General features: G+C 40.7%; 2 protein-coding genes across 2 annotated transcripts in view; both read right to left on the bottom strand.

Moving 5' to 3' along the window:
• Nucleotides 1–504: 504 nt before the first annotated feature.
• Nucleotides 505–15,241, bottom strand: EXOSC10 (exosome component 10; the record flags this gene model as incomplete). The annotated part of the gene is made up of 25 exons (XM_084300393.1): nt 505–692; nt 1,277–1,353; nt 2,595–2,656; nt 3,135–3,303; nt 3,892–3,965; nt 4,158–4,245; nt 4,722–4,796; nt 5,441–5,536; nt 5,878–5,999; nt 6,174–6,252; nt 6,808–6,858; nt 7,527–7,638; nt 8,399–8,449; nt 8,747–8,895; nt 9,422–9,578; nt 10,274–10,464; nt 10,772–10,915; nt 11,334–11,444; nt 11,583–11,658; nt 11,950–12,061; nt 12,850–13,015; nt 13,419–13,523; nt 13,831–13,954; nt 14,472–14,608; nt 15,077–15,241. 25 exons carry the CDS (start codon nt 15,239–15,241, stop codon nt 662–664), a joined length of 2,724 nt encoding a protein of 907 aa, XP_084156519.1. The 3' UTR covers nt 505–661.
• A 432-nt stretch (nt 15,242–15,673) lies between these two features.
• Nucleotides 15,674–25,706, bottom strand: part of MTOR (mechanistic target of rapamycin kinase) — a 65,035-nt gene continuing 55,002 nt past the window's right edge. The window contains exons 45-58 of the mRNA XM_084300429.1: nt 25,145–25,279; nt 24,671–24,845; nt 24,274–24,409; nt 23,535–23,682; nt 22,719–22,841; nt 22,183–22,265; nt 20,564–20,636; nt 19,986–20,060; nt 19,341–19,476; nt 18,976–19,041; nt 18,203–18,283; nt 17,822–17,902; nt 17,204–17,309; nt 15,674–16,630 (exon numbers count right to left, since the gene is read on the bottom strand). Of these exons, the coding sequence (XP_084156555.1) occupies nt 16,615–16,630; nt 17,204–17,309; nt 17,822–17,902; nt 18,203–18,283; nt 18,976–19,041; nt 19,341–19,476; nt 19,986–20,060; nt 20,564–20,636; nt 22,183–22,265; nt 22,719–22,841; nt 23,535–23,682; nt 24,274–24,409; nt 24,671–24,845; nt 25,145–25,279 (1,434 nt within the window). The 3' untranslated portion in view covers nt 15,674–16,614. The remainder of the gene's footprint in view (nt 16,631–17,203; nt 17,310–17,821; nt 17,903–18,202; nt 18,284–18,975; nt 19,042–19,340; nt 19,477–19,985; nt 20,061–20,563; nt 20,637–22,182; nt 22,266–22,718; nt 22,842–23,534; nt 23,683–24,273; nt 24,410–24,670; nt 24,846–25,144; nt 25,280–25,706) is intronic.

Below are 25,706 nucleotides of genomic sequence, written 5' to 3'. Positions count from 1 at the left end.
CAAGCCAGTATTGTACAGTGTCATTACTTTTTCTATCTAAAGGCATTGCTTTCTGTCTACACCATTATGGTGAAAAAGTAACTACCATGTCTGATCCAAAAAGCAGCTGAGCACTTTCCCTCTTCTTAAAATCTTTGCTTAAAAATACAAATACTGACAGGAAAATATACTCTTTTTTATATTACCTTGTCTTGTAAAAGATGAGCTATGCTGTTCAATTTGTAAGCAGAGTCTAACATAAAAGAGCCTGGCTTTATTTCTTCCTCTGGACTGCTGGGGTTTGAGTCACATCTACTGAATCTCTCCATTATTTTTGTGCTGGCTTTAGAGATGCCAAGGGATTCCTCCATACTCCACTGACAAGCTGGTTCTGAACTTCAAACAATTGACAAGTTTAGCCTAACTGTATTTGAGGACACAGGATAAACTTTCAAAATTAGAAACAACGCAACATTGTGAGTATAATTAGAAAAAACAATGTGAAGATAATAAAAGCCAAACCAGTTGAGATGTTTATCCTTTAGGAAAAAAAGGATTTTAATGGGCTAAAAAGATTTCTGTACAAAAACTGCTCAGTGACCAATATTTGCCTTTCCATGGTGACAGTACTTATGACTATTGTTTTGTTCAGCAGCAACTCCCACAGGTCTCGTAACAAGGACTATCTCTTCGGCCAGTGGTGTCTGGAACCCCTACAAAAGAGAGTTACAGAAGACTTAACTCTTGCTTTACATTCACTCAAGATTAAAAAATCTACAATAACTTTCAATAATTCTTTTGAGAAAGGGTCATGGTGCAGAATCTTTCTGCTTCTAAGACTGCCCTTACATAGCATTGCTCTTTTTTGGCTAAATAATTCACAAGAATCAAGCCCGGGAAGCTAGACAGTAAGTATATTCAGAACGAGAACATTCATATTTGGCAGTACTGTTATTTGTCTTCCCAAGCTAGACAAATGTTCTCCCCACCTCTGCCTATCTTTGTGGCCAAAGAAAGCGACTCCCACATCTATTAACACAAACTTTTAGATCAGTATTTCAAACCTTCCACCCAGAATTGTCCTTTATTTGCATTAATCCTGACTAAGCCTTTTCTTTTTTCCTTTAAACTGACGTCAAGCTGCGAAAATAACATAAGTAAGTGTTATGCAACCGCTTCCCATAAAATGTGCTTAAGCTCCCACAGCAGCAGAGGACAATAGCTACGTTTTGCCCATGGCTCTGGAGCACAGGAGTAAAAATGCTCCACGCGTGATGAGAGGAGGCTGATGACACACCTGTCAGCCTTCCCTGCCAGGTAGGACATGCTTCGGTTTCCAGCTGACTGTTGGAGTTTGTTAGCTCCAGCAAATTTCTGTGTGGAAAAAAACCAAACAACACAGTGAGGTAGCTGCCAAATACAGTATAATCAACGTGATACGTGTCCTGTTAGGTCCCTCCTACTTCAAGGAACACTGCTTGTTTACACTCTGAGCTTTGTTTTAGGACTTCATGCACTTGCACTGAATGCACCTGAATAAATGCTGTTTTGCTGGTTTAACCATGACACGTGAGCCACAGTATCTGTTTACCCATCTATACAGAGCAATCCATACAGGTCTAAAACCTCCCAAATTCACTGTTCAGTTGGTCCTCCCCACCCCCTTCTCTGAAACAAGTTTAAACTGACACAGCAGAGACTGCAGGAAACTGTATTTTACACACCATCAGGCATAAACCCGTTTTGCTTCTAAAAAATGTTTTTAATGAATGTCTAAGAGCCTTCCTAGTACTATTTGCCTTTCGATTAAATACACAAGGCAGAAGGTACAGGAAAGAGGCTGAAATGCAAGAAATGAGCTTCAGAACGTAACGAACACCTGAGCACCCAATGAGTTGACAGATGGGCACCTATTGCTTCATGCTTGAATGCCCACTGACATCATGCATCAGCACCCAAATGCTCCATATGTGAGTGCTACACAGGATATAGTAACCCAGGTCTGCCAGAGTGACCTGTGGGGGGAGGAGGGGACAAGAACTGCCCTGTGCTGGTCACAGACAAGTAGATTTGTTTCCCTAAGTTCGTAGTTGTCTGTTCTTCTCTTCAATCTCCCAATCAGAAGGTTGTGTTGTTAATTACCAATTAATTAATTTACAAAAAAAAACACAAAAAAACCAAAAGCAACAACAACCACCAAACAAAAAACAAACAAACAAACAAAAAACAGTTGGTGGAGAATGTAGGCAACACCTGGACCTGCCAAGGCCTGGGGTGACTGGAGTGACTTTGAGATTTTGGAGAGTGCCTTCAATTTGGTATTGTGAATTTGTGGAGGAGTGCTGTGGTCTAAGCAGTGTGCCTGTCATGCTGGGGGTACAGCTGTGAACAATGTATAAAAGGGAGAAATAATGGAAGAGTCTGTGGGGCCCTAAGAAAGCTCTTCCTGAATGGGAACACAAGAATTTGTGATTGGAAGCTGCACCTCAGTACAAAGTGCTGTTAGAGAGCATTCTGCAGATCCTGAGAAAGTCCGCTACCTTTCCCAACGACTCCCCACCTGGGTACACAATATCATCAACATTTCCGTTCCTTCTTTCATGACATGTCTGTACCTTGCCTGTGTAAGCTTGTTTAGCAGGATCAAACTGCGCCGACTGCTTCGATTTGCTGCTTCCTATGGGAAAGAGGAGAGGAAGTATCACTAAACATTTCCAGAAAGAACAGTACAATCCACAGTCTTTCTCTGACAAGGAGATCTCACTGCAGTCTCCCATGCTAAAATCCAGAACAGATTCTGAAGGGTGTAAGAAGCCTCTGAATGAACGCTTATTACAAAGGAGTCAAATCTCCTTTGCCTCCTAATTCCTTGTGTCCAATTAAACCAATGACTTTTCTCTACAGAGCAGAGAAGCAAGCAGTGAATCCACAATCCCCTCAGCCAACTGTTTCAGGATTTTTGTTTCCAAACCAGAAAAAGAATGCTAAACTGTTGATTCCCCAGGTAAATTTCTTTCAGTATTTCCCCACTGTAAGGTAAGTGAATTGGAAGTTTGTACTGCCTTGGCATCTGTGTTCACATACAGCCTTCTCAGGGCTCAGCTCGCAACATTTTCCACAGCCTGCAGCACTCTAGCAAGAGATCCAGATCTTACCCGCAAACACTTTGAAGTTGGACTTGCTGTAATCAAAGGGGGTAAACTGCTTCGGTGCTTCCAGCTCCTCTGGTTGCTGGGAGGCTTTTGGCCTTTTCTTCTCTTGTTTTGGCAATTCTGTTCCCGTTTCACTGATGACCCTCTCCCTCTTCTTATTAGCCTGTTCCTGCTGTGAAAGCAACCCATGGAATAAAAACAAGGACAAGTTCAGGAGAATGAAACATCTCTGTGAAGGCATGAACACCAGCATGCAAGTGAACTGTCAGTGGACCCGGGCTCCAGTGACAACTGGGGACTGTCTATGGCAGTAAAAGTGCAGGAAGAAAGCAGTGTTCTTCTTTGGGCCTGAACTGTTCCCCCACTGTCCTCAGAGCAGGGGCTTTTCAGGCAAAAAGCCAAGTTGTCATTTCACAGGATACTAGAGGCTGAGATCTGGTGTCAATGCACAGGCGGATCTTGAGGAACCTGGGCAAGGAAGGAGCAGTGAGGTGCAGCAGTGGAACGCATTCCCTTCTGAAGACACAGAGGGATGCAAAGATTTGCACAGCACAGCTGCTAGGGGCCTGCTGCTATACATAGGGCAGAACCACAGACAGCCTGCCAATCAAGGCAGTCATTTGGGTCACCTGAAATGAGCTGCTTTCAACTCAGGGAATATTTCAGAGTAACAGGGAGCTTGGGGTTTCATTCTGAACTACGTTAAGAAGATAAAAAAAAAAAAAGGCAAAGGCTGTAAGTATGGAATTCAGTGACATACCATAGCTTGCTGACGAACAGACACAATGTTTTCTGTAGCCTCTTTATATGCCTTCTGTGCCTGGTCACGATCAGCTAGGGAAACAGACAAGCATTACTGTAAAAAGCAGGAGTAAATTAGGCACGAGATTAGAGAAATCTCTGTCAAGCAATCTCATCCATTTGAAAATCCATCTCCTAAGGTATTCTTATGACTGAGAAACAACCCAAATGTATCAGGAAAAAGCATGCTAGCCAACACATTGAGGAGCAAAAGAATGGCTTTACCTGACTGCTGGGCTGCTTTCTTTTTTATTTCTTCCTTGGGCTCCTTCTGTACTTGTGTCTGACTCATCAACTTCCATCGATTGCTGATCTATGATGAAAAAAATTACCTGGGATCATTTTCTTTGAAGTTTTATGGCAAAAGGGAGTTTATAAACCTGCTACCACATGCTGGTCTTCATTAAGAAGTACAAAAGATCAAATTGGATTGTAAAAGAGATTAAGATCTGCTGCACCATGTAAAGTAAAACCATGTGCTTTAAAAGTTCTTGAGCTACAAACAAGCCCAATGAGAACAAAGGCAGATACAGACTTCAGTAGTAGTTTGTAGCTTTGACAGACAGGGACTGCAGAGTGGAAGGTCTCCAATTCTAGGTTCTTTGAAGAATACGAATGCTATAGAAACAATGAACCACTGATTCAGAAACACAGGAAGTTTCTCAAAACTTATATTCTTTTTTCTAAGAAGAACCCAAGAAAAAAAATTGCTAATGTTCCCAAAGTAAAATAGTCTACTTATTTGTTTCTTTTGTAGTACTTGGCAGGAAATTTTAAAATTAGGCTTACTTCATAAATTTTTGATGACGGATCAAACTTTGCAGACTGTGAGACATAGGCAGGATTCTGTTCTGAAGGTAAGTACTGTAGAAAGGAAAAAAACATTTTTCTTTAAACACAGCATGTGACATTAGTGCTCATAGGCTCATTGCTACAATGCTACTTAAATATAAACCATTTGAAACATTTTCTTTCTGTAGTTACCACAGCTATAGCTGAAGAAACATTAAAGGAAAAATAACCAATCAACATAAAAAACCCCACACCATGAACCCAAAAAAATCAAACAAACCAACCCCAAACACACATCAGAAAACAGTTGTTTTGATACTACTTCCTAGTAATCTGCCACTCCCAATCTCTAGCAAAGTATTCTATTGTTCTTGTTTCATTTATTAGAGGAGTAAAATCAGCTCACTAACTTCAGGCACAGAGATGAAAATGTGATGCAAATTAAAGAAACCTCAACCTCGATTAAAAAAAATGAGAGGTCTGTTTACGACTTAGGAAGACATATCTAAGAGGCAATTCAACATGTTTTGAAAACAAAACCACATGTGTATGCTTCCAAAGGGCAATCTCTCAATTCCAGTAAGAAAGCAGCGACTGATGCTATATCAAGATCTTTCATGTAACCTGGAAAAACAGCTCAGAGCATCCTCCACACAGGGTGGTTTATCAGTACCATTATAAATACATACTGGGTTTTACCCAATTTTGAATTTTACCATTCTAAATGGATTTTCAAAGGACTCCATTATACGTTGAGCTTTCTTCTGTGCAGTTGTTAAAACTTTCTCATTTCCATCATCTTCATCACATTCCTACAAAAAAAAAAAAAAAAAAAAAAAAAAGGAGAGAGAGAGAAGAAACATTAACATTAATAATTTTTAGCTTTGGCTACTGCCATTACAGGCATGTTATTTCTCACTTTATCTGAAACTCCAGTGATAGCAGTAATCCTCTGCAGAGGTTTAATTAATTTGCTGACCTCCTTACCTAATTATCTCGGTTATGCCATATGCTTGACAGGAAGGCAGTACCTGCCAGTACCTATGCATATCTTACCTTACTATTTCTTGCAACACTACTACACAGTTTTACCAGATTATTAAGAATGTTTTCCTATACTTAAAACACTGACAGTATCACAGACATTGCTTACACTGAATATGCTGACAGTGGCAGTAGCAACGAGGCATGTTGACTCTGGCTGGCCACCCTGAATATTCATTGTTCTCTCACTGTCTGAAAAGAGAGAATCGTGTTCCAAGACTGGTGCAGACTCTACATTGAAAAAGAAACAAAAAACAAAAAACATTTTTTTATTAGATACTTGTATATTATACTGCTCTTTGTGTAACAACATTCACTGAAAGTATCCTCAGTGCTGCTTATTTCCCCATATCAAAGCCATATCATGTCATTATTATCACAGTTTTTAGGTTAAGTCCTAATTACCCAATGCAGAGTTGCTCTGAAAATCATCCATAGGAATACGGGAACTGTCATGTGGTCCAAATAAGGTATTCTCCAGCTTCTGCAGAAAGATTCACATTGCAAACACCATTAGTACACTATTCTATGAATCTATGTGTTTTCAGATACTGAAGAGATACTTAAAATTCAAAGAAAAGGGAGAAATTCAGAGACTGAGTATTTTTAGTATAACTCACCTGCCAGAGCACATTACAAATGGCATCAAAAGCATATCTGTGGAAATACCCACAGGCTAGCGGAGATGCTTTACTTCATAAGCAGGAGGAGAATAAATGAGGCAGCCTTAGAAACTCATCTGAGACTTCCCTTCTTAAAGATCTATCAATATAGGCTGACACACATGCAACTGCCCAGCATCTAGAGTGTTTGCTGATGAAGCCTTAAGTGCTGTTGTTGTGGTGGTTTGTAAAATACCAATTTACAGCTGGTAATGTTACAAGTCCAGCACAGAAAAATAAACATTAAGCTAAAGTAGAGAGACCTGTTAAAACAGATTAGAACAAAGAATTTACCTGAAGTTAAAATTTTGCTATTTTTTTTTTTATTTGAGTTTAATGCTTGAGACATCAGGTAACAAATATTATGCAAACATTACCTCCGGGTTGGACAGAGGTGCCCTCTTCTTGACTGTCAAAGCAATCTCCGACTAGAATGGGAGAGAAACATCATCAGTTAACTGCACCTGATCTATTTCTTCTAGGTTAGCCTCCTCACTATGTTTTCAATATATCTATTACAAGCTAAAATTAATTTATTTCTTCTTTTCCTGCATATGGATATATTTAAATGCCTCACACAGAAAGCACATGTTCATGCTCACAAATGGTTCTGTTTTATCAAAGGAAGAAGACCGTACTGATATCTACATGCTGATGATGGGTTTTATTTAATGAATTCAAGTGTTCTTTTTTGTTGTTGTTGTTTTGTTTTTTGCTTTGCCATAGTGGAAAAAGATTTATGAACCCATTTACATGGCCTACTAATTCTACAAGGTCCATTTCTTCCTCATACAAGTAAATGTGCAGTGTAAGGATATGGCACTGTACAGGCAACTGCATGCTGTTCAAGTAGTGCCTGTTCTTGTCCCGCTCTAGCTTTCCAAGGAACTACATAATGTCTAAGCCAGTACACATCAGACAATAGATGGGCAAGAAAAAACTGCCATATATCTTCCTGCTCCACTACAGAACACTACACTCAATGTTCAAGCAAACTTCAGCAGACAACTCAGCACCACAGGTCACCATTTAGCTGTAAGACCTGGGTTATGGAAAGCAAGTGATGACTCTCTTGTGTGATACAAGCTACTCCTACCTTGAGAAGCGGCATCTCTCGGGCCTGCTGAATGAGAAGATGCAATTCATTAATCTGCTGGCGAACTAGTGGTGGGACTGGATTACAGCAAGCAATGATGCCCTGGGGTTCTCTAAAGAGAGATGAGAAAAATTCAGTGTGCTGTATTTATGGCTGATGTTAAGCATTTGCATTCAAAGGATGCACAACCAGATATAACCACAGGCCTGACTGCGACAGGACAAGACAAGTTAGATTAATCTGTCAGAATTCATTCTCCAAGATGAATTTTTTTTTTTTCTACTCAGTTTGTGCAGGTAAGAAGAAACTGTTAATGCAGATCTTCACTCACTCATTTTTTTTGTGGTCTGTCTGCCCTCATCTGCATTTTGTTCCTTGTTCAGCGTTCCTCTATGGAAGCTGGCAGTGGACTTGCATTTAAGGATGCATTTTTATCATTCTCAAGCATGGAACATTAGATGATGAGTGCCAAGTGTTTGAGGAAAACGTTGCATAAAAATAGGCGTTGAAAGGGATCTGCCCCCACTCAGCTCCCTTTAAGAACTGACAAAAACAGATGTTATAGGGGAACTCTTACTTGCTCTCTAATACTGTAGGAATCTCAGGGCGGGGTGGGGAAATGTGTGACATAAAGCAATGCAAAGGAATGTGATTTTATTCCACTAATAAAACACAGAGATGTATATCCCAGAACTCTATAGGCTTCTGAAGAAGTACTGCAATTTATTTGTCTTGCAAACTGAAGAGCTATAGAGAAAAGCAGTATTGTCAGCTGGAAGAAAGGGACCAACTGCAGAAGTAATTACACACTAGGAAAAACCTTGCTGGGTATTAAAATCAAGTGAGACTCTTCAAGGATGAGCAAAACTTACTTGGGCAGTTCCTCTGCTATCTTCAATAACATATGATTTGGTAACACGTATCTACAACACAAAGAGGCAGTGTGAATGTAAGTGAAGAATTACCTTCAAAATACACAAGCCTACCTCATTTCACAACATCTGAAGAGATTAAATCATTTAAGAAGATATTAAGCAGGGCTGATCTAGATACCCAGAAGAATTTAGTGCTATCATAACAGGACTTGTGTTCCAAATGTAAAAAGTTGTCTGATTCAGTACACTAATTTCCATTACGTAAGAGAATTGTCCCCTCTTGGGGGCAGTTGCACAATTCAATAGACTCATTTAAGCCAGTATTTGTAATAAATAACTTCCTACCCTGTACTCTCATCCTCCTGACGTGCCGTCTTGTCTCTCCATGCAAACAGCAACCTAAATGCTGCTAGCTGCTGTGTGTTGAGATGCTTTTTCTGCCTCCTGTAGAGTTCAAGATAGGATTCATCTGAAAAGAGGGGCTTGATGTATTTCTGGATGGGAAAAAAAAGAAACGCTCATGATCTGTTACCAAACCAGTGCTTTCTAGTTGCCTTGCTTCATCAGGACAAAATCTCATGCAGATGTAAGGGGACGGAGTAAACTCAGGTATAACATATCCCGGAGTCGGTAGTTTCCACACATGCAATGTAATTGCCTCATAATGCAACTCCACCAAGGCTTTGAAGTTTTAGGAATGTCCAGCAGAGCTGGAAATGTAACATCTCCCCAGGGAAAGGTACACCTGAAAGCATCAGTAGGCCAAGGTGTGCCAGCATTCAAAAAACAGCAAGAGAGAATCTGAACCCAAGGATTTTGGCTAGCGAAACAAGTGACAGCATATAACAGTGTGAATTTATACAGCTGATTTCAGACATGCAGATATGGGGTGGGGGGGAGGCCAGGCACACGACACAACTGAAAATGAGTCTATGCAACAGATGCCGAAACAGGCGAAGGACTTGGTGCCCTAGTAAGCCTGTATTCTGATCCAGGTAATCCAACAAGCTGAAGCTTTACCTTCAGGCAGATGTCTCTGCTGCGTTGCCACACAATCTGGAGCTGAGTGGGCTGCTCGTTCCCTCTCTCCCACAGTGCCTCCCTCACTTTATCGTAAATGTAGAGTAAGTAGTGAGTGTCATCACGGGCATACTGAATCATTTCTTCTGGCAAAGGGCTAGAAAAAGAGCCAAAATTACACCAATGTATTTCAGTTGCCCCAAACAATCAGCTTCTTCCCTTTGCAGAGCCCATTAGGGCAAACTGCATCTGAAGCATGCTAAGAACTAATATGGAAATTTTTCTGTTTCCTTCCTGAAGGATTTGTTGGGCAACAGCAGCAACATGCTGTGCACTCTCCTACTCAGATGACATCTTGTTCATATGCTGGATACTGTGTAGCTAAGTCAGATGTCAGAACTACCTGCTGCAGTATTTGTCACAACTTCTTTCTCTCTGCAGAGCCTACATAAACTAAATCTGGGACCTGTGTCCCACAGTCAGGCTCACTGCTCTAACTGAATGCTGCACCATCTACTATGGGTGACCGATCATTTTTGGGGGACTCTTGAGAAGCCAAATACTGACCTTCTCCATAACACTGCAGTGATTCAGTGCTGTTCCTAAGAAGCTTGATTCCAGAAGCTTTTTAATCAACCAATACTCCCTCACCTACCCCAAATAATTAAATTTCTAAAGAAACATAGGAAAATGTAATGCTCAAAAGAACTTCAAGCACTGCCAGGTATATGCTGTGCTTGTTGACTTTGAGATTAACCTCCAGCTGTGGGCTTGCGACTAGAAAATACACTTCTGCCCCAAAATACAAACAAGGATAAGGAGCTCCAGCACATCTAAGGGCTCAGTTCTTACCGTATCCTCCAGTCAGCCAACTGGTACTGCTTGTCAGCATCTACATTGCAATACAGCTTCAGCAAGTGGTCCAAGGAGTGCTTGCCAAGATTGAGAAGACGAGCAGCTTGGTGAGTATCAAACATGTTCACCAAGTACAGGCCAAAGTCTTTTTGCAGCCATTCCACATCTGAATCAGCACCATGAAGGACCTTGAAGACCAACAGAAATTGGGAACGATATGAAAAACATTTCTTCCCTATGCTGTCAGTGCTGTGGTTTCATATTCATGTGTCTTGGACCAGATTTCTTTTTTCTCTGACCTTCAGCATTAAGTGCAGGACAACTAAATGAGTGCACTCAGTAAGTAATTTCCCTCTTGCATCAAGGAAACAGGCACATGAACAAATTATAATGAAAGCCAAGAGACCAAGACAGAGCATACACTGTGCTTTCAATGATAAAGTTCAAAAAATCAAAAAAAAACCATGAGGAATTCTGGTGAATTTGGCAGCTGACCTTCACAATTGCAGGGTCTGTGAAAGTCTCATTGAGAATGTTCATGTCACTGCGCAACTCCAGTGTGTCAATAATGAAGTCTTCTGTTCGGGTGGAAATCTGCATCAGGCATGTCAAGCCCAGGAAGCTCCTGTAGGAATGGTGCTGAAAAATATGAAGAGAGCTATTACTTCTACCACAGAAGTAATACTACAAAAAAATACAGCACCCCAAATGAAGGAAGAAACATTAACAGAGGAATTCTCAAAGCAAAAGACAATCAGATGAACAAGTTTTCTCTTTGCAGGCTCTAGCATGACAAAAAGCAGCATGGGCAGAATTTAAAAAGGATTAAATCCAGTACGAAATGTGCAACCATTACTGCCATTAAAATATTGCCACTGTTTGATTCAGCCTCCTAGACAATATCTGATAGATTAGGGCCACGAAGCAAATACATGTAAAAGTATGCTAACAGCAGGATAGAGAGAAGACTAAAAACCAGTAAGAATGTAATCGTCTCTTAGGCTCTAACAGCATACATGTAACTTTTAAACAAACAAAAAAAAAGCAAGTTTCTTACCTCTAAGTCCAGGGCAAATTCTTTACAGTTCATAAGCTTTTCATTTAGTTCTACCAGCTCATCCAGTGTGGTGATAAAATGACAGGGTGTTTCCTTGATGGGCCTGTACATCTGGCAGAGCAAATTATTAAGAATGCTATGTTCTCTGTCAATTCCCACCCCTGACCTCCACCATCAATTCTGAAATTTGTCAAGCACGGCCAGCTGCAAACTTACTGCATCTGCTAGTAAATTAACGTGGGCACCAACCTGGGGCTCTGGTTTCTTGAGAACTCCATCTGGTGGAGAAAAATGCTCCAGTTCGTACTGGTAAGGGTGAGCAAACCTGCGGAAATTAGGAAAACAGGCATGGACTAAACTTCAGTCATCTTTCTGAAGCCAGTGCACAGAGACTTTGAGAGCTCTGGTAGTTTCCACATCGAGTAGAAATTTTGTCTCTTGTTAAGGACAGGTTTAAAATAACTGCAGTTGACTAAAGCAAATCACACGCAATGCAGCGTACAGACACAGACACATGCAGAGCTGTCACACATAAATATCATCAGCACAAGGGGACCATAGAAGTGCATGTTCATCAATGCACTCCAAGCACCTTGCTGTCAGTTTAATTTCTTACATGTCTTGCTCAGTTTGCTGCGTCCTCTGCTGGTGTATGAAGTCTGCCAAAGCAGCTGGTACATCCAAGTCTTCAGGGCGCTCCTTTCGTTCCCGTCCACTTTTTGTGAGGGCTGAACAACCGATACGGAACAACTGGACCGGGTCCCACACACAACATTCTCTGCCTACTACTACTCTCTTCCCTCCACCCATCATAGGATCCCATTAAAATCAGGAGCTATCAAAAACTTCGTAATTTAGACCTGCAGCTTTTGCTGCCAACAGGATTTCTGTCTGCACCTGCAATGATAATTCAGTTACTAGGTTTTATCAGACTGTCATTAAGTGAGATGCAAGGTGGTTCTGCTGAGAGCTTGGAAGGAGATTGAAAAATCTTCAGAAAAATCTTTCAATCGCTCCCATGCACTAAAGCACAACCCACATCAGTGCAGACCACGGATGAGTCACTGTCAGCAGAGTGACAAGTTGTTGAGACAGGATATTTCACTGGCAGCTTTGATAAAGCAGCCAAACCGAATCTAGGTCTAACCCTACACCTGCTGCTCTTAAGTAATTAGAGAGAGTTATCTGTAAAGCCAGCCAGACATAATAGACCAGTCAACACAACTCCTGGTGCCAGAGGAACTCTCACCATGGACATTCAATGGTGGCAAAAAGAAACAGCAGAATACCTGTTTAGAACAGGTTAAATACTTTATACCAACAAAAATGTGTTATATGTTGACTGACCCTTACACTGCATGTATGTAAACAACAGAGCCACAAAGCTTACTTCATCTAAATGGTCAACATCTGCTGTTACTCATTTTTACAGTCAACGATTCCTCTCCTGTATTATGAATACAGATTTGTGTCAAATGTTCCCAACAGATTACCAAACAAAAGGGAAGCATCTTACCTTCAGGCAAAGGTTTTAAAGCATTTGGCTTGATAAAAAGTTTAGGTACAAAGGGAGTGTTGGAATTGTCAATCTTTTCCCGAAACTTAAGCTGTGGTCGAGAAATGTTCTTGGCATGAAGCAATCGGAAGGTTTCAGACTTGGTCCTTTTGTGGGATTCTCCTGCCTATTAAAAAGAAAGCAAACCACAAGTAAAATTAACATGACTTAATAAACGTCTAGAATCAATTTTATTCAGATTGACCCAATTTTCAGAGGAATAAAATTACACCCCAAACTCAAAAGCGGGCCACTCTTCTGCAGTAAGAGTTCTGAACAGAATGACAGTTCTCTGAATCAGGTCTCTGAATTCCTTGAGTAAAAGTAAAGCTGTTGCGTGCATTAAGCTAAGTTGGCAACTGAAAGCACAGAGATTCTACAATCAAGTTTTACACAAAGAAAAGGAGTAAGAATGCATGAAAAAAAATCTGAGGAAACATTTAACTACTACACTCCACTAGAAAACCTGTAGCACCAATGCTAGGACAAAAAGCTGTGACAGCACAGCAAACTGAGTGCGGAGGCCTCACCTTGCGGTTCCAGCTGGAAACAATAGTCTGTGGAAGCTGCAACCCAGCAGGGAGGACTGGCTGCTGGTTTTTGTTCACTCCTGCTGCTTCATCCAGTAAAATACCCTAAATTCCAGAAAAAGAAAATTTACAGACCCATTCTCAGCTTATGAGGTTATTATGTCAGGCTGTATTTAGTCTCCTCACAGGTCACAGATTATCTTCACTACCTCTGGGCCATGACTTGTCTGCTTTAGCTGCTGTGAACACTGGTCTAGTATGTAGAAAAGCTTTTTAAATAAAATGAAAAGTCATCAGATTACAGAAACACTAAACCTAATTGTAGAAGTGCTACCTCTGAAATTTATGTAACGAACAAACCTGTGACAGATGAATAGCTTACACAAACAGTACAGAGAAATAATCTGCTCACCACTCTTTCAAGAATGACGTCATTGGAGTCAACCAGCATATCAAATTTATCTTCCAGCTCTGTTACTTTGCTGTGATCTTTCATGTGGCTGCGGCAGCCATGGTATTGCATCACCCTGCTCATACTTGCAAGAGAACAGCACAGGTATTAGCAATTTAAATGAACACTAAGCCATCCAATTCGTTTCAACTTTCTACACCTTAGAAGTTTGAAAATTGAACAAATGCAGTACCTGTATGTGATGTTGAGTGCACAGTGAATACAAAAAACACCCATACAATACTGTTATAATAAATTTCTTTGGAATCATATGACTTTCTGAACAGATAGACTAGTACATTTTATCAGCCTCTCCTCACTTCATAGTTCTTTACCTAAACTATTATGAAAAGTATTCTGTAAACTTGTTATTTAAACTGTGAACTGATAGAAGAGTAGCTAAAATTTGGTAAGTGACATAAAAGGAGGACGGTTGGACTAGATGTTCTTGTAGATCCTTTCCAACCTTATGTTTCTATGACTCTATGACCATGAAAACCTCCCTTTATCTCCAACTAGCCTGGAGTTTCCAAATGGGGATGCTATGTGCTGTTCTGGATCGGAGGCTACTGTCAGTGGCACAGACTCAAGCACACCCTTACCAGTGGAGGAGGCGATGGCCCTGTGTTTCGCAGTAGGCGCGGAAGCCAGGGAAGCTTCGGTAGAAGTCATATTCGTCACCAGGCCGGGGGAGCCCATTGGAGGCCTTTGTTGCTGCCACCACCGTGCCCAGCGCGTACTGTGCAGAAACACCGTTACCAGAGAACACCGTTATCAGCACCTCCCCAGATTATTCCCTTTACTGGGGGCTACCTGACAGAAACGCACTGCGCCGAGCCCGCCTGAGGCACGACTGCCCCTCAGACCTGTTACCCTCGGGGTTTTTCACGCCACTAAGTTCACGGCATCTTGCTAGAATTCCTTTAAAGTGACAAAATATAACGGCAACGGGCTCCCAAGGCTCATTTTGGTACTTAAGGCCGGGCATAACGCTCGTTGGAGCCGCCGACACGCAGACGGCTGCTGCGGTACGTTAACGGCACCGACCGCGGGCAGCCCCGCAGTCCCTGAGGGCAGGACTACAACCCCCAGCATGCCCCGCGGCCCTCTCACGCACAAACCGCCCAGCAGCCAGGGCCCGCGCCGCGCAAGGCACGCCGGGACTTGCAGTCCACCGCACCCGCCCCGCTTCCCCCCCGCCCCACACCTTAACGAAGGCGTCGGCGTCGTCGAAGCCGGGCAGCGGCGCCTCCCCGCGCTTCGCCTCCGGCTCCGGCTCCCCGGCCCGCTCCGCCAGGCCGCCGCTCCCCTCCCGGGCCGCCACATTCCCAGCCGCCGCCCCGCCGCTCCCCCCGCTAACGGCGGCCGCCATCTTGCCCCCGCAGCCACGCGACGCTCGGGAGCTCTCGCGAGAGCGCCGGCGGGCGGGGAAGAGGCGGGAGTGGAGGGGTGCGCATGCGCAGTGGGGAGGCGGCGCCTAGGCTCCGCTGTGGCGCCCCCTGGCGGGAAGAAGAGGAGGGGGCGGGCACTGAGGGGCCCTCAGCGCCCCTCAGGGGGAAGGGGGCGACCCCCGGGGGCTTTCCAGTCCCGTTTCTTCCCACAGCTGACGGCCACCACTCTTTAATTTTGCCTCCAGCTGCCGGAAAAAGTGAAATTTATCCAAACGCCTGACCTGCTGCAGAAACTGTCGTTCCAGGAAGCATTTTCGTTCAGGAAAATCTTCCTCTGCTTTCCCGTCTTTGCCTAAAAGTTTCTTACGAATAAACAAGAAGAGTCAAATGTTTCTAGGTTTTGGTGTAATTTATTGGCACAAAAATATTCAAATACAACATGGCATCTAAACATGGCTACTCTGTTGTATTTTGTGCATTGTTTTTAATATGTTTTATTCATAAATCATAACTTTATCTTCACCCTCACGTTTAATAACCATTTTCTGTTTCAAGTTATGACCAGCTCTCCCCCCTTCTGCCTCCTATGCCGATTATTAATTTGCCCTAGTTATTTCCTGATACTGATTTTTAATCCGGACGCTGTGCGAAGCTCCCAAGTGGTATTTCATTTATACCCTGCACCCAGTTTGCCACCGAGCAGTCTGCACAGAGACACCCGATTTTGCTCAGCTCAAGGTCTTAAATTCTTACGTCTGCACCAAAATCCAGTTCTAGTCTGAGACAGAACTCCTGCACTAATGTAATAAGCAGATAAACAGTTTCCAATTTGGGGATAAGAATCGAGTTTGAAAACAAGGTAACAGGATGAAACAAATTCTGCTTCTCTTCCCTCTCCACTTATCCAGCACAGCCCCAGAACAAAATGAAACCTCCTGCAAAACTGCACTGAGCTCACTGCAGTCACATCAATACAACTGATAAGGGCAGTAATTAATCTCCAACTGACTTAGTTACATTGCAAAGTGAGTCAAAACCCGTATATAGTTATATTCAATGGATCACCAGTTCCCCAAAGACCAAGTGGAGCCATAGACATCTGTGGTACAATCAGTCTTCACTGTCCTGGAAACCCAAATCAAGTGTTGTGTTTCAGACAGCTTGTGTTTTTCCAACAGCAGCTATAAATTGGCTTAAACCAACTTTTAATATACAATAACTCTTTACATTTACATTTCAAAATATTTGACAAAGGCTGTATATCAGTCCAACGTTCAGTTTGTGTCTGTAGAAGAGCAAATTGGAGTGCAAAAGCCTCCAGAATAAAAGGCTGTGGATACTTTGGAATCTTCTGTTACCAGAAAGGACACCTAAAGAAAACAAAGATATTGTAGTAATGCTGAGTTGCACACAGTTTCACAACACTGAGAAGGACTGAGATTGCCAAGGTACCTTTTTAAAGACATATTATAGGAAAAGTTTACAAGCAATCCCCACGCTTCTTTCTAAACTAATGCTTAAAAAAAAACCTAAAAAGGTCTGTTTCCTTAAGCACAGTCCAATATTAACTCTCTCTCAAATGATTTAGTTAAGTATCTGTCATTTTACGCTTTCTTCAGAACATGTGGTTCTTTGCTGTAATCAGCATCAGTGACCAACACAAGCCTTATTTCAAACACTTAAAATACTCAGGCTGATTGCAGTTAAATGTCCTAAAATCCCCATCACTACTCATAAAAAAAAAAAAAATTACTTTCTTATGGTGGACTGTCTATGGGATATCTGTCATAAGCTTGCAAATTTTGCTAGAGCAGATGCAACATGTCAGAAGGCTCCAACACATCACTAAGTACACAAGAAGTGGTATTTTTGTTGGCTGTTCTCTACTCTTGTTATTCATTCCAGAGAAGGTTTTTACAAGGTTAGCTAAATGACAAACTCACCATCCAATGTAGCACTGGCACAGATTCTCATGAGAAGTAGCTTGCTTAATGAGTAATTCTACTTGTGTGGGTACATCAAGGGTTTCATCATGAGAGAAGTCTCGACCTGTGAAATTAAGGTATGAAAAAACATAAATGGAAGTCACAGGTCCTAAATATAAACGGCTTCTGGGTGTCAAGTTAAGGACTGATGGGACTATTACTTCCCTTCCCTTAGTGTATTTAAAGTACAAATATTTCCAAAGATGGAGAACATCTAAAGGCAGAGTCCTGTTTTTGACATTGTGGTTTCTTCCTTCCATCTTATTCAGATAACAGATTAAAAAGTGTTTTCTAACAACAGGTGACTTTCCAGTAGCTGGAATCCTAGTCCCCAATCACTTCAAGTGCATTAATTGGCAGGTGGAGAGTATTTTCACACAAAACTTTGAAAGCCTAAAATTTTTACAACTGAATGCTGCCAACTATAAAGCAGGACAGTAGACTTCCATCAACAATCTATGTTTAAAATATGAATACTAAATATGACTATAACACAAAATATGAACACTAAAAGTAGCACAGATCCATCTCATCAGATTTTACGTGCATCTCACATAAACATAAAAACATGCTCACCAGTGAGTTTATCTCGAACCCTGTTGATAATTTGAATTGCTTTCTTATTTAGAGCTTCTGGCTTCACTAGACCGTCTCCTACTACAAGACAGAAGTTTAAAAAAAAAAAAAAAAAGAATTAGGACAATCTAAACAATAAAAACATTCCTCTACTGTTACATCTGCCATTCCCAAATACCATTCTGAGAGCTAACAAACCCAAATACCAGTACATTTTCTGTCACCTTTTTTGGAATTGAGAACACAGGTAATTACATTCCTCATCTATGCTGACAAGAAACTGTGTGTGTCCTGTCTCTGGTGACCATATCAGGATCAAGGTGAAATTTCAATATTTAAGAACAATTTCTGCATCAGTGTGAAAACATCAAAGAAACTTACTGAAGGAATGGATGGATTCAGGCACTGTGGTCCCAGTTTTCTTATGGGCTGTCTCACCCAGTTCCACACTGTCCAACATTTCTTTTGATAAATACATGAAAACAAAAACACAAACTTAAAACTGAAAGGCAGGTAAAATAACATACTTTTGGATACATTAATAAAATGGTTTTATCAGCTCCTTTGAACAGTATACTTGATTGTGACAAACCACATTACACATATCTATTGCTAACAGAAATGTATCACAGGAGCAAACATTGTTTTTCCCCTGCTAGTATACTGAAAGACCTGATCCAACCTTTAGGAACATTGCACGAAAGTGTACTTGAAAGATACTTTGAAGTGATACACAATTAACCTGAAACTAAGTCAAAAATGTTTATCCATACAACACTCCATATGAAATGTTGCCACTATTTAGTCCAAAAGCAAACTGGTAAGATTCAATGTAATGAATCTTCAACACTCAGATGACTACTTGCCAAGTTTTGTACACTAAAATTGATTAGATAAGTAAATAACTATCAGATGTCAATTATTTCTTGGATTACATCAGTTTATATGTTCCAGAAGGGTGTTAATTTAACTGTAAAAGAGGATCTCCTCTTTGAGTCAAAGTACTGAACTTGCCACTTCCAGTCCAAAAGCTAATGACAATAAGCTCTTTGTCTACTTTTGAGAAGAAAGAAGACTTCAAATATCTTCCCAGCCTTGTACACTGTCAAAAAGTGCTCCAAACATTTATGATATATAACATCGTTTTTACTCACCTACTGACTGACTAGCTGAGTAGGAGTCTGTTCTTGTTCGTGAGCGCTTATTGCCCTTTGTATTTGCTGCAAAAAAAAAAAAAAAAGAGTTGAAAAGTATCAACTGGAATTTGAGTGTTTTGCAGCAAATTTGTGTGTTGCTAAGTTCTGCATCTGTTTAATGGCAGAAGGGTTTTAACCACAATGCTAAGTTTACACTACAATCCCTAAAAGCACATGCAGTAAATAGCACTTGCAAACCAACAATTTAATCAGACTGTCCTCGAACTGACACTGGGTTTTAGGCCTCTGGATTTCTTGTATGAATAAAACTTGAATCAGAGTGATGAGTCTCCTGCTGTCAGTGGTTTATCAGAATAACTTACTGTCCATCAGCCTCCAGTTCAATAACGGATCATACACAAAGGCTTCAAGCACAGCCATGACACTGTCCTTATGTTCACGCAGGACTTCCATCACTGTGTGACAGGTGATTCTGTAATTGCCATCAAGGCCTGTCACCTTCAGAAAAGAAAGAAGTGAATCAACCACGCTGCTTTGTTTGCTATACCACTCCAACCCTATTCTTCAGGGAGCAGGGAACAGCTTCTGCTTTGAATTGAAATTCTCTTCTGCCATTCCCTGTTCATTAGGAGAACATGATACATGTTCATTATACTCTGTGCTCCCTTCTGCCATCAAGATGATCGCTGTAAAGTACCATGCTATTGGCTGCATTTGGTTGACACAAATAGCTATTTGAAATAAGGAAACTGAGGAAGGCCTGAGAAACTGAAGTGTTTTTTTTTTTTTTCCCCATCAATGAAAAAGCTGCTTTCCACAGTAACGTATTGTAAAGTCCACAAGAGATATTTTAACTTACAGAAAATGCAGCTGAAATATTAACACCTCTCCTTTGTGCAGGACTGCAGAGGTTCAACCCATAACAGTAAATACAGAAGAAAAAAAATATAAATCAGTGCCATTTTCCCTAGGAATAATTCCCTTCATATTAAAGAGGGGATGTATACCTCCATAGCATTTGTCAGCATTCTTGTTAACCTAAAGGGAATCTTCTCAGGGAACTTCTCTCTTGTCATTGCAACCTAAACACGTGATAGAGAATTAATAAATTAGCAGCGAACATATTTAAGAATTAATAAATGCTTTTCTTCTTGCTTCAACCCTAAAGGTTGTATTACAAACAGAAAATAAGTCCCAGCGTTGTTCTGAATTTGAACGCATTCTTTAGAGAAGCTGGATAATGAACTAGGTAACATGGAAAGCTTAAACATGTGCCCCTGTTGCTACTGTTAAGCAACAGACTGCCTTGCATCAGCTTAAATTGCTCCAAAAAATTTTATGGAAAATGATGCTAGCACTTCCTTACTTGTTCTGGAGTGGTTAGCTAATCACCAAGACATGCCTCTCAGACAGAGCATCCACTATTTTTGTTTTGCCTGTAGGTAAAGTGAAGCCCATAAAAGAGCCAAACAGCTTGCCCAGGACCACTCTCCAAGGCCAGTTTGTCCTGGGTAACAGATTTATTTCTGTTCCACCAGAAAATGTGAAATACCACTAAAATTTATGTTGAAATACAAAGGTTTACCTCAAAACAGTCCCCGAAGTCGATATGCAGGATCTTTCCACTCAGCCTATCTAACATCAGATTGGAAGGGTGTCTTTGATAAAGGAGTAGGAGAAAAAGCAGAGTGACAGATCATTAAGAAAAAAAAAACAGAGTAAATCACAGCTCCAGTCTGAAATGATATTTATCTTCATGAATGAGAACAGCCAGTGACAGCTTTCTTGTCTGAGATCTTCAATCTCAGGGTGAACAGAAGAGCTTCCTGACAGTGCGTCTATCACATTATTTTTGTAATTACTTCTCAGGAGTTAGAGACTGTCTCACCATAGAAGATAAACAACCCACTGGACCAGAGCCATCAGTACAACTCTTGGATATGAACATCTATTTTTCAGTTAGCATAAGTTCTACTTGTTTTATGCTTTTTCATTTTTTTCAGTATAGAAATATGTAATGAATTATGCTAGAGGTGAAGTAATGCAAACTGAATGCAAACTGGATACCACTAGAAGAGAAGAGAATCAGTCTTGACTAAGAGAAACAAAGATGCTGTTATTCATGTCGACTTATGCCAATTTTGTTTTAATCCAATTTTCAAAGGTTTAAAATTTCATCATCTAAGTCCTTAAGTTCAAAATTTCATCATAAGTGTTTAAGTTCAGGAATAAAACTTATTCATGAAAACATTTGAGGATTTAGCTGTTTTTGCACTACAGACCTTAGTTCTAAACTCCATTGTCCTAAAAAATATTTTGGAAATTATGAGTCCCCCTTTTGACAGTAAATCACATGTTAAATCCAATATTTGTTCATATTATTTTTTCCATTTGACAAATTGTTTAAGGTACGTACTTCCATCCAGTAAACATCTGCACTGCAGATCAGAAAAAAAACATCATCTTAAATAATACTCAAAGCCAAGATCAACTCTCATTTGTTTTCAGTCTAGAGCAGCCTTTGAGGAGTATTTATTGGGGAATTCATGTGTCTATGACAGCTGCTGTGAGCACACACAGCACTGGAGGTTCCTGCTTCACAGAATATATACCCATCAAGCAAAACAGGCTGCAAAATAAGTAGTGTATTGAACCCATTTGGAGGGGACCTCTGCCACTAAATACTTCTTGAATTTCTTTTTGCTACTTCAGAGAATAAGAACAGATGCTTGATCATAGCACGTCTTTCCTCCTCAGAAATCTGAGTGTATATATGCAGTCATAACAGCTATCACAAAAAAAAGCAATGTCATATGCATGAAGCACAGATAAGCACAAAGATTGGTGGCAAGAGTCAACACTACTTCCATTTTATAGGAAGGATGGAGAAAGATTTCCCATTCTATAACTGACAGGTAAGGCCAAAACTAGAACTTGTGGCTCCTGACATAGTCCTGCACGTATTCTTCTCGGAACAGGAAAAAACCAAAACTCTTATCTGTACTCAAGACACAAAAACCCTACTGCACATTCTGTAGTGTTGGAAATAATGTCAGCACAATTAAGTCTTGAAAGATGGTGTCATTACAACTCAGCAATATTCACACTGAAAGATGTTATCATAAGAACAGATCCAAGGAACAAATTGAGAAGCCTACGCAGCCTTTGCTTTTATTTAAAAGAAGCCTTTGCAATTATACTCACCTGTCCCCGAGGCCCAAAATGTACCCAACCATTGACATCACAGCTAGTGAACGAGTGTAGTTTGTTCTTCTGTCAAACCACACCTACAAGTGGAGACAAAATAGAAAAAGCCAGTCATGCACGTTGTATTTCAGCTTGTATTTTAAACTCATACATTAACCACTGCATTTTGCACAAAGCTAAACTGTGATATTTTTAGGTTTCAATACACTTTGTAACTTGATGGGGTTCAAACGTACTGTGGCCTTGAATTAGATGTCTAAGCCATTACGATAATATATCCCAAGGCTCCTGCTTATTTCTCCCCATACACAGCATATGAAACTTCATTCTCCAGTCTTGTGCTTTCGACTGCACTCTGGCAGTCATTGTGATCTGAGCCCTATAAGGCTTCTTGTCAGGGGACACACATTCTGCAGTGATTCATCTGTAGTTTGTGATGTGTAAATACACCCACCTCTCCCACATCCTGCAGAGAAGGTAATTTCTTATAATGCTGATTGCCAAACACAAGCCAATACATGTGCTGAACTAACCTCTGAGCTTGGACTTTTCAACCACAGCAGTTTGGCTAGGTCGTCTCCAGCTGTGTTATTGACAGCATGTTCAAAGACTTCTACTTTCTGCATCAACGTCAGGTGGTCATAATCTGGAGCCATCTGTAATTAAGAAGTGACATTCAGTAACTGAAAAAAATTTTTATAATACACGAATAATTTCAAGATAAACTCGATAAAAACTTGATAAAAAATTATTTGTAGACTGACCAGTATGTTTTCAAAAAACATAGTATGACTACCCAACAGTGAAGAATTCATTTGAAATGGGACAATGAGCGATTTAGCATCCACAAAATAGTCCATAACCATACTTAATTAAAATACCAGTGAGGTAAATGTTTTGAAAAACATTTTCCAAATGTGTCTTCTGGGCTGGCACACTCTTTCCTTTTTGGCAAGCAATTCCAACCTTTCTAGTAATGTTCTGTTTCTCCAGTCTGTCTAATTTTGGCCCTGTTCCTTAGTCACAATGTTTGTAAATGCCAGCACCACGGCACCTCCTATAAAGGCATATCATATTCATGCAAAACTCCAAACACATTTTAGTCACCAGATGGTAACAACTTGTGGTCACTGCTAAAACAGAAAAGGAGAAACAGTTGCATTTATGGCCAATGTCACTTTTTGTGTAGCATTTTAGAACTCTTATCTGATATTCTTGCATTTATTACTGGTACCAACAACAAATCAGAATACAGGTAAAACATGAAAAACATGTGCACCATTATTATGCACTTAGACACCGAGGTCCTAAAAGGATGTACCAAAAAATCTGCTAGCTTCACCCCTTACCCTCAGCATGATGCGATGTTCAATGTTGAGCAGGATCTTTTTCTTCTCTCTGTAGTCTCGGATGAGGGCATGCAGCGTGTCACAGTGGGGAACCCAACCTATCAAGCCTGAATTTGTTGACAGTGGAATAACAGCATATCTCTGGATGCTATAGGAAAAAATGGAGAATCGAAGCTCAAATTGTTGTATGTTACCAGTTGCTACATTTCTACATGATGTTATTTTTTTCCAAACAGACCTGGAACATCCATTTGGAAGGCTTATATGGTTTTCTCTGAAAGACTGCTTTCAGAAGGTACATATTATGTTACCCACAATGACCTATAATTTGCACATGAGGTTTGATATGTTTATGGTTGAAAGACAGTGTACAGAACTGCAACCAGTGACTATTCACCAAGCTATTTAGTGACTATAATAAAAAAAATCCTTGTCAAAAAGACTGCTCTCAGGATCCCTAAGGCAGACCTCAAGCTATCTTGAAATAGGGGTTCTCTTAAAGACAACAACAATTCACAAGATGCAACTTTAATTAAAGAAAACAAACTCCCTCAAGATACATTTCTTCCAAATTTGACTTCTACAAATGTGCACTCTCTCGTGTGCTCAAATCACCTTAGTTACAAGGTTTTCCATTTCATCACAAACCATCTGGTTGTGCCAAAGGTTCCTTGGGAACTGTACGTTTGCTGGATGTCACTTGTGCATAAGCATGTTCAGTGATCATCCTAACACATACCTGAGGTTTTTACGAAGAGAAGTTGGGTCATTTGCTAGCAGAGTGTTGACCAACCCGAAAAGCTGCATCACTCTTTCATCTTGGCGAAGGTCTTCATGACCTTTCAGAAGGAATACAAACTCATGCCCATTGCTTCCTGCAGAAGAATTAATAGGCCAAAGTTTATTGCTGCTGAACAAACATAGAAGAGTAAACAGAAGTGCACCCAACAACTGAGAAATTTGGCAGACTGACCAGACTACTAAGAAATGCATCAATGGAAAAGTTGGAGAAGTTTTACTTGATATATATATATATGCATATATACACACATATATACATACACACACACAGTACAACCTAGAAGCAACAACTGTTCAAATACCAGAATAATAAGGAAAAAACTGCTACCTCTTACCCATTAATGTTAGTTTCCTGGGCCGCTGCTTGGAAGTGATGACCTGCAGTGAGGGTGCAATGGACTGGATGCGGATGATGGGCTGGTTGGGGTCATACGTTCCTGGCACTGCCAATTCCAGATCCCGGCACATTAAGAGTTTTGGAGACACATACTGTAGTTCCAAAGAAGTGAGCTACCAAAAACAAATGAAATATAATCCCCCTAAGCATTTCAGTTAAAACTCATTTAAACATCTGAAGAGTTCATGCTGGCAAAGGGCCTAGAACAGTTCAGAGTCAGCTGTCAATACTTCTGTTGCTTGCAGGAAGTGCTCTGTAAGCTGCAAGTTTGCTGCTTATGCAGCTTCTGGGCAAATCACATGCAGTTGTTCCCAGAATACTGAATGTTTTGAATAACCAGGAAACACAAAACAGATCTGTATTGACAACTTGCACTGTGAGACCCACAACTGAACTAAACCTCTCCACTCACCTGAGGCAGCTGCTTTGAGATACGCCTGAACACATGGTAATAGAGGTCCCAAGCCTGGGTTAGGTCCTTGACATTTCCTGATTTCATGTACTTCCTGCACCATTCCTGAGCTTCCATTAGATCTCTGCCATAGGCCTAGAGAGGAGGTGGAAAACAAGAAAAACATTTCTACAGACTACAGTGGAACAGGTGGAGACCAGTTAATACCAACACAGAGCATCACAGTCTTTTTTCAAACTGCATTACAAATACTTGACCCCGCATTTTTATAGCATGTTGGAATTAAAGATCCCGAGATTCCCAGATCTAAGACAGGTGATGAGTTTACGAGGCAAAGTTACTTACAAATGCACTTCACAATAGGAGGCAACTGAATAGAATCACCCTTTAACAGCAGACTCACAAGCTCAAATGAATTCCTTTTGCCTACTTGAGAGAGGTCAAGTAGTAGCATCCATGTAGCATGGTAGCATCCATGTTAGAGGTTATCACAAAGCAAAGCAGACTGGAGTTAGAAGAGTCAACTGCAAAGCAGTTATATTTTCCAAACCTCAGACACCCA

This window comes from Netta rufina (genome assembly GCF_964035555.1).
Source record: "Netta rufina genome assembly, chromosome: 22".
Classification (NCBI taxonomy): Eukaryota; Metazoa; Chordata; class Aves; order Anseriformes; family Anatidae; genus Netta; species Netta rufina.
The sequence above is the reverse complement of the archived record's forward strand: the minus strand, read 5'-3'. Positions and strand labels throughout refer to the sequence as shown.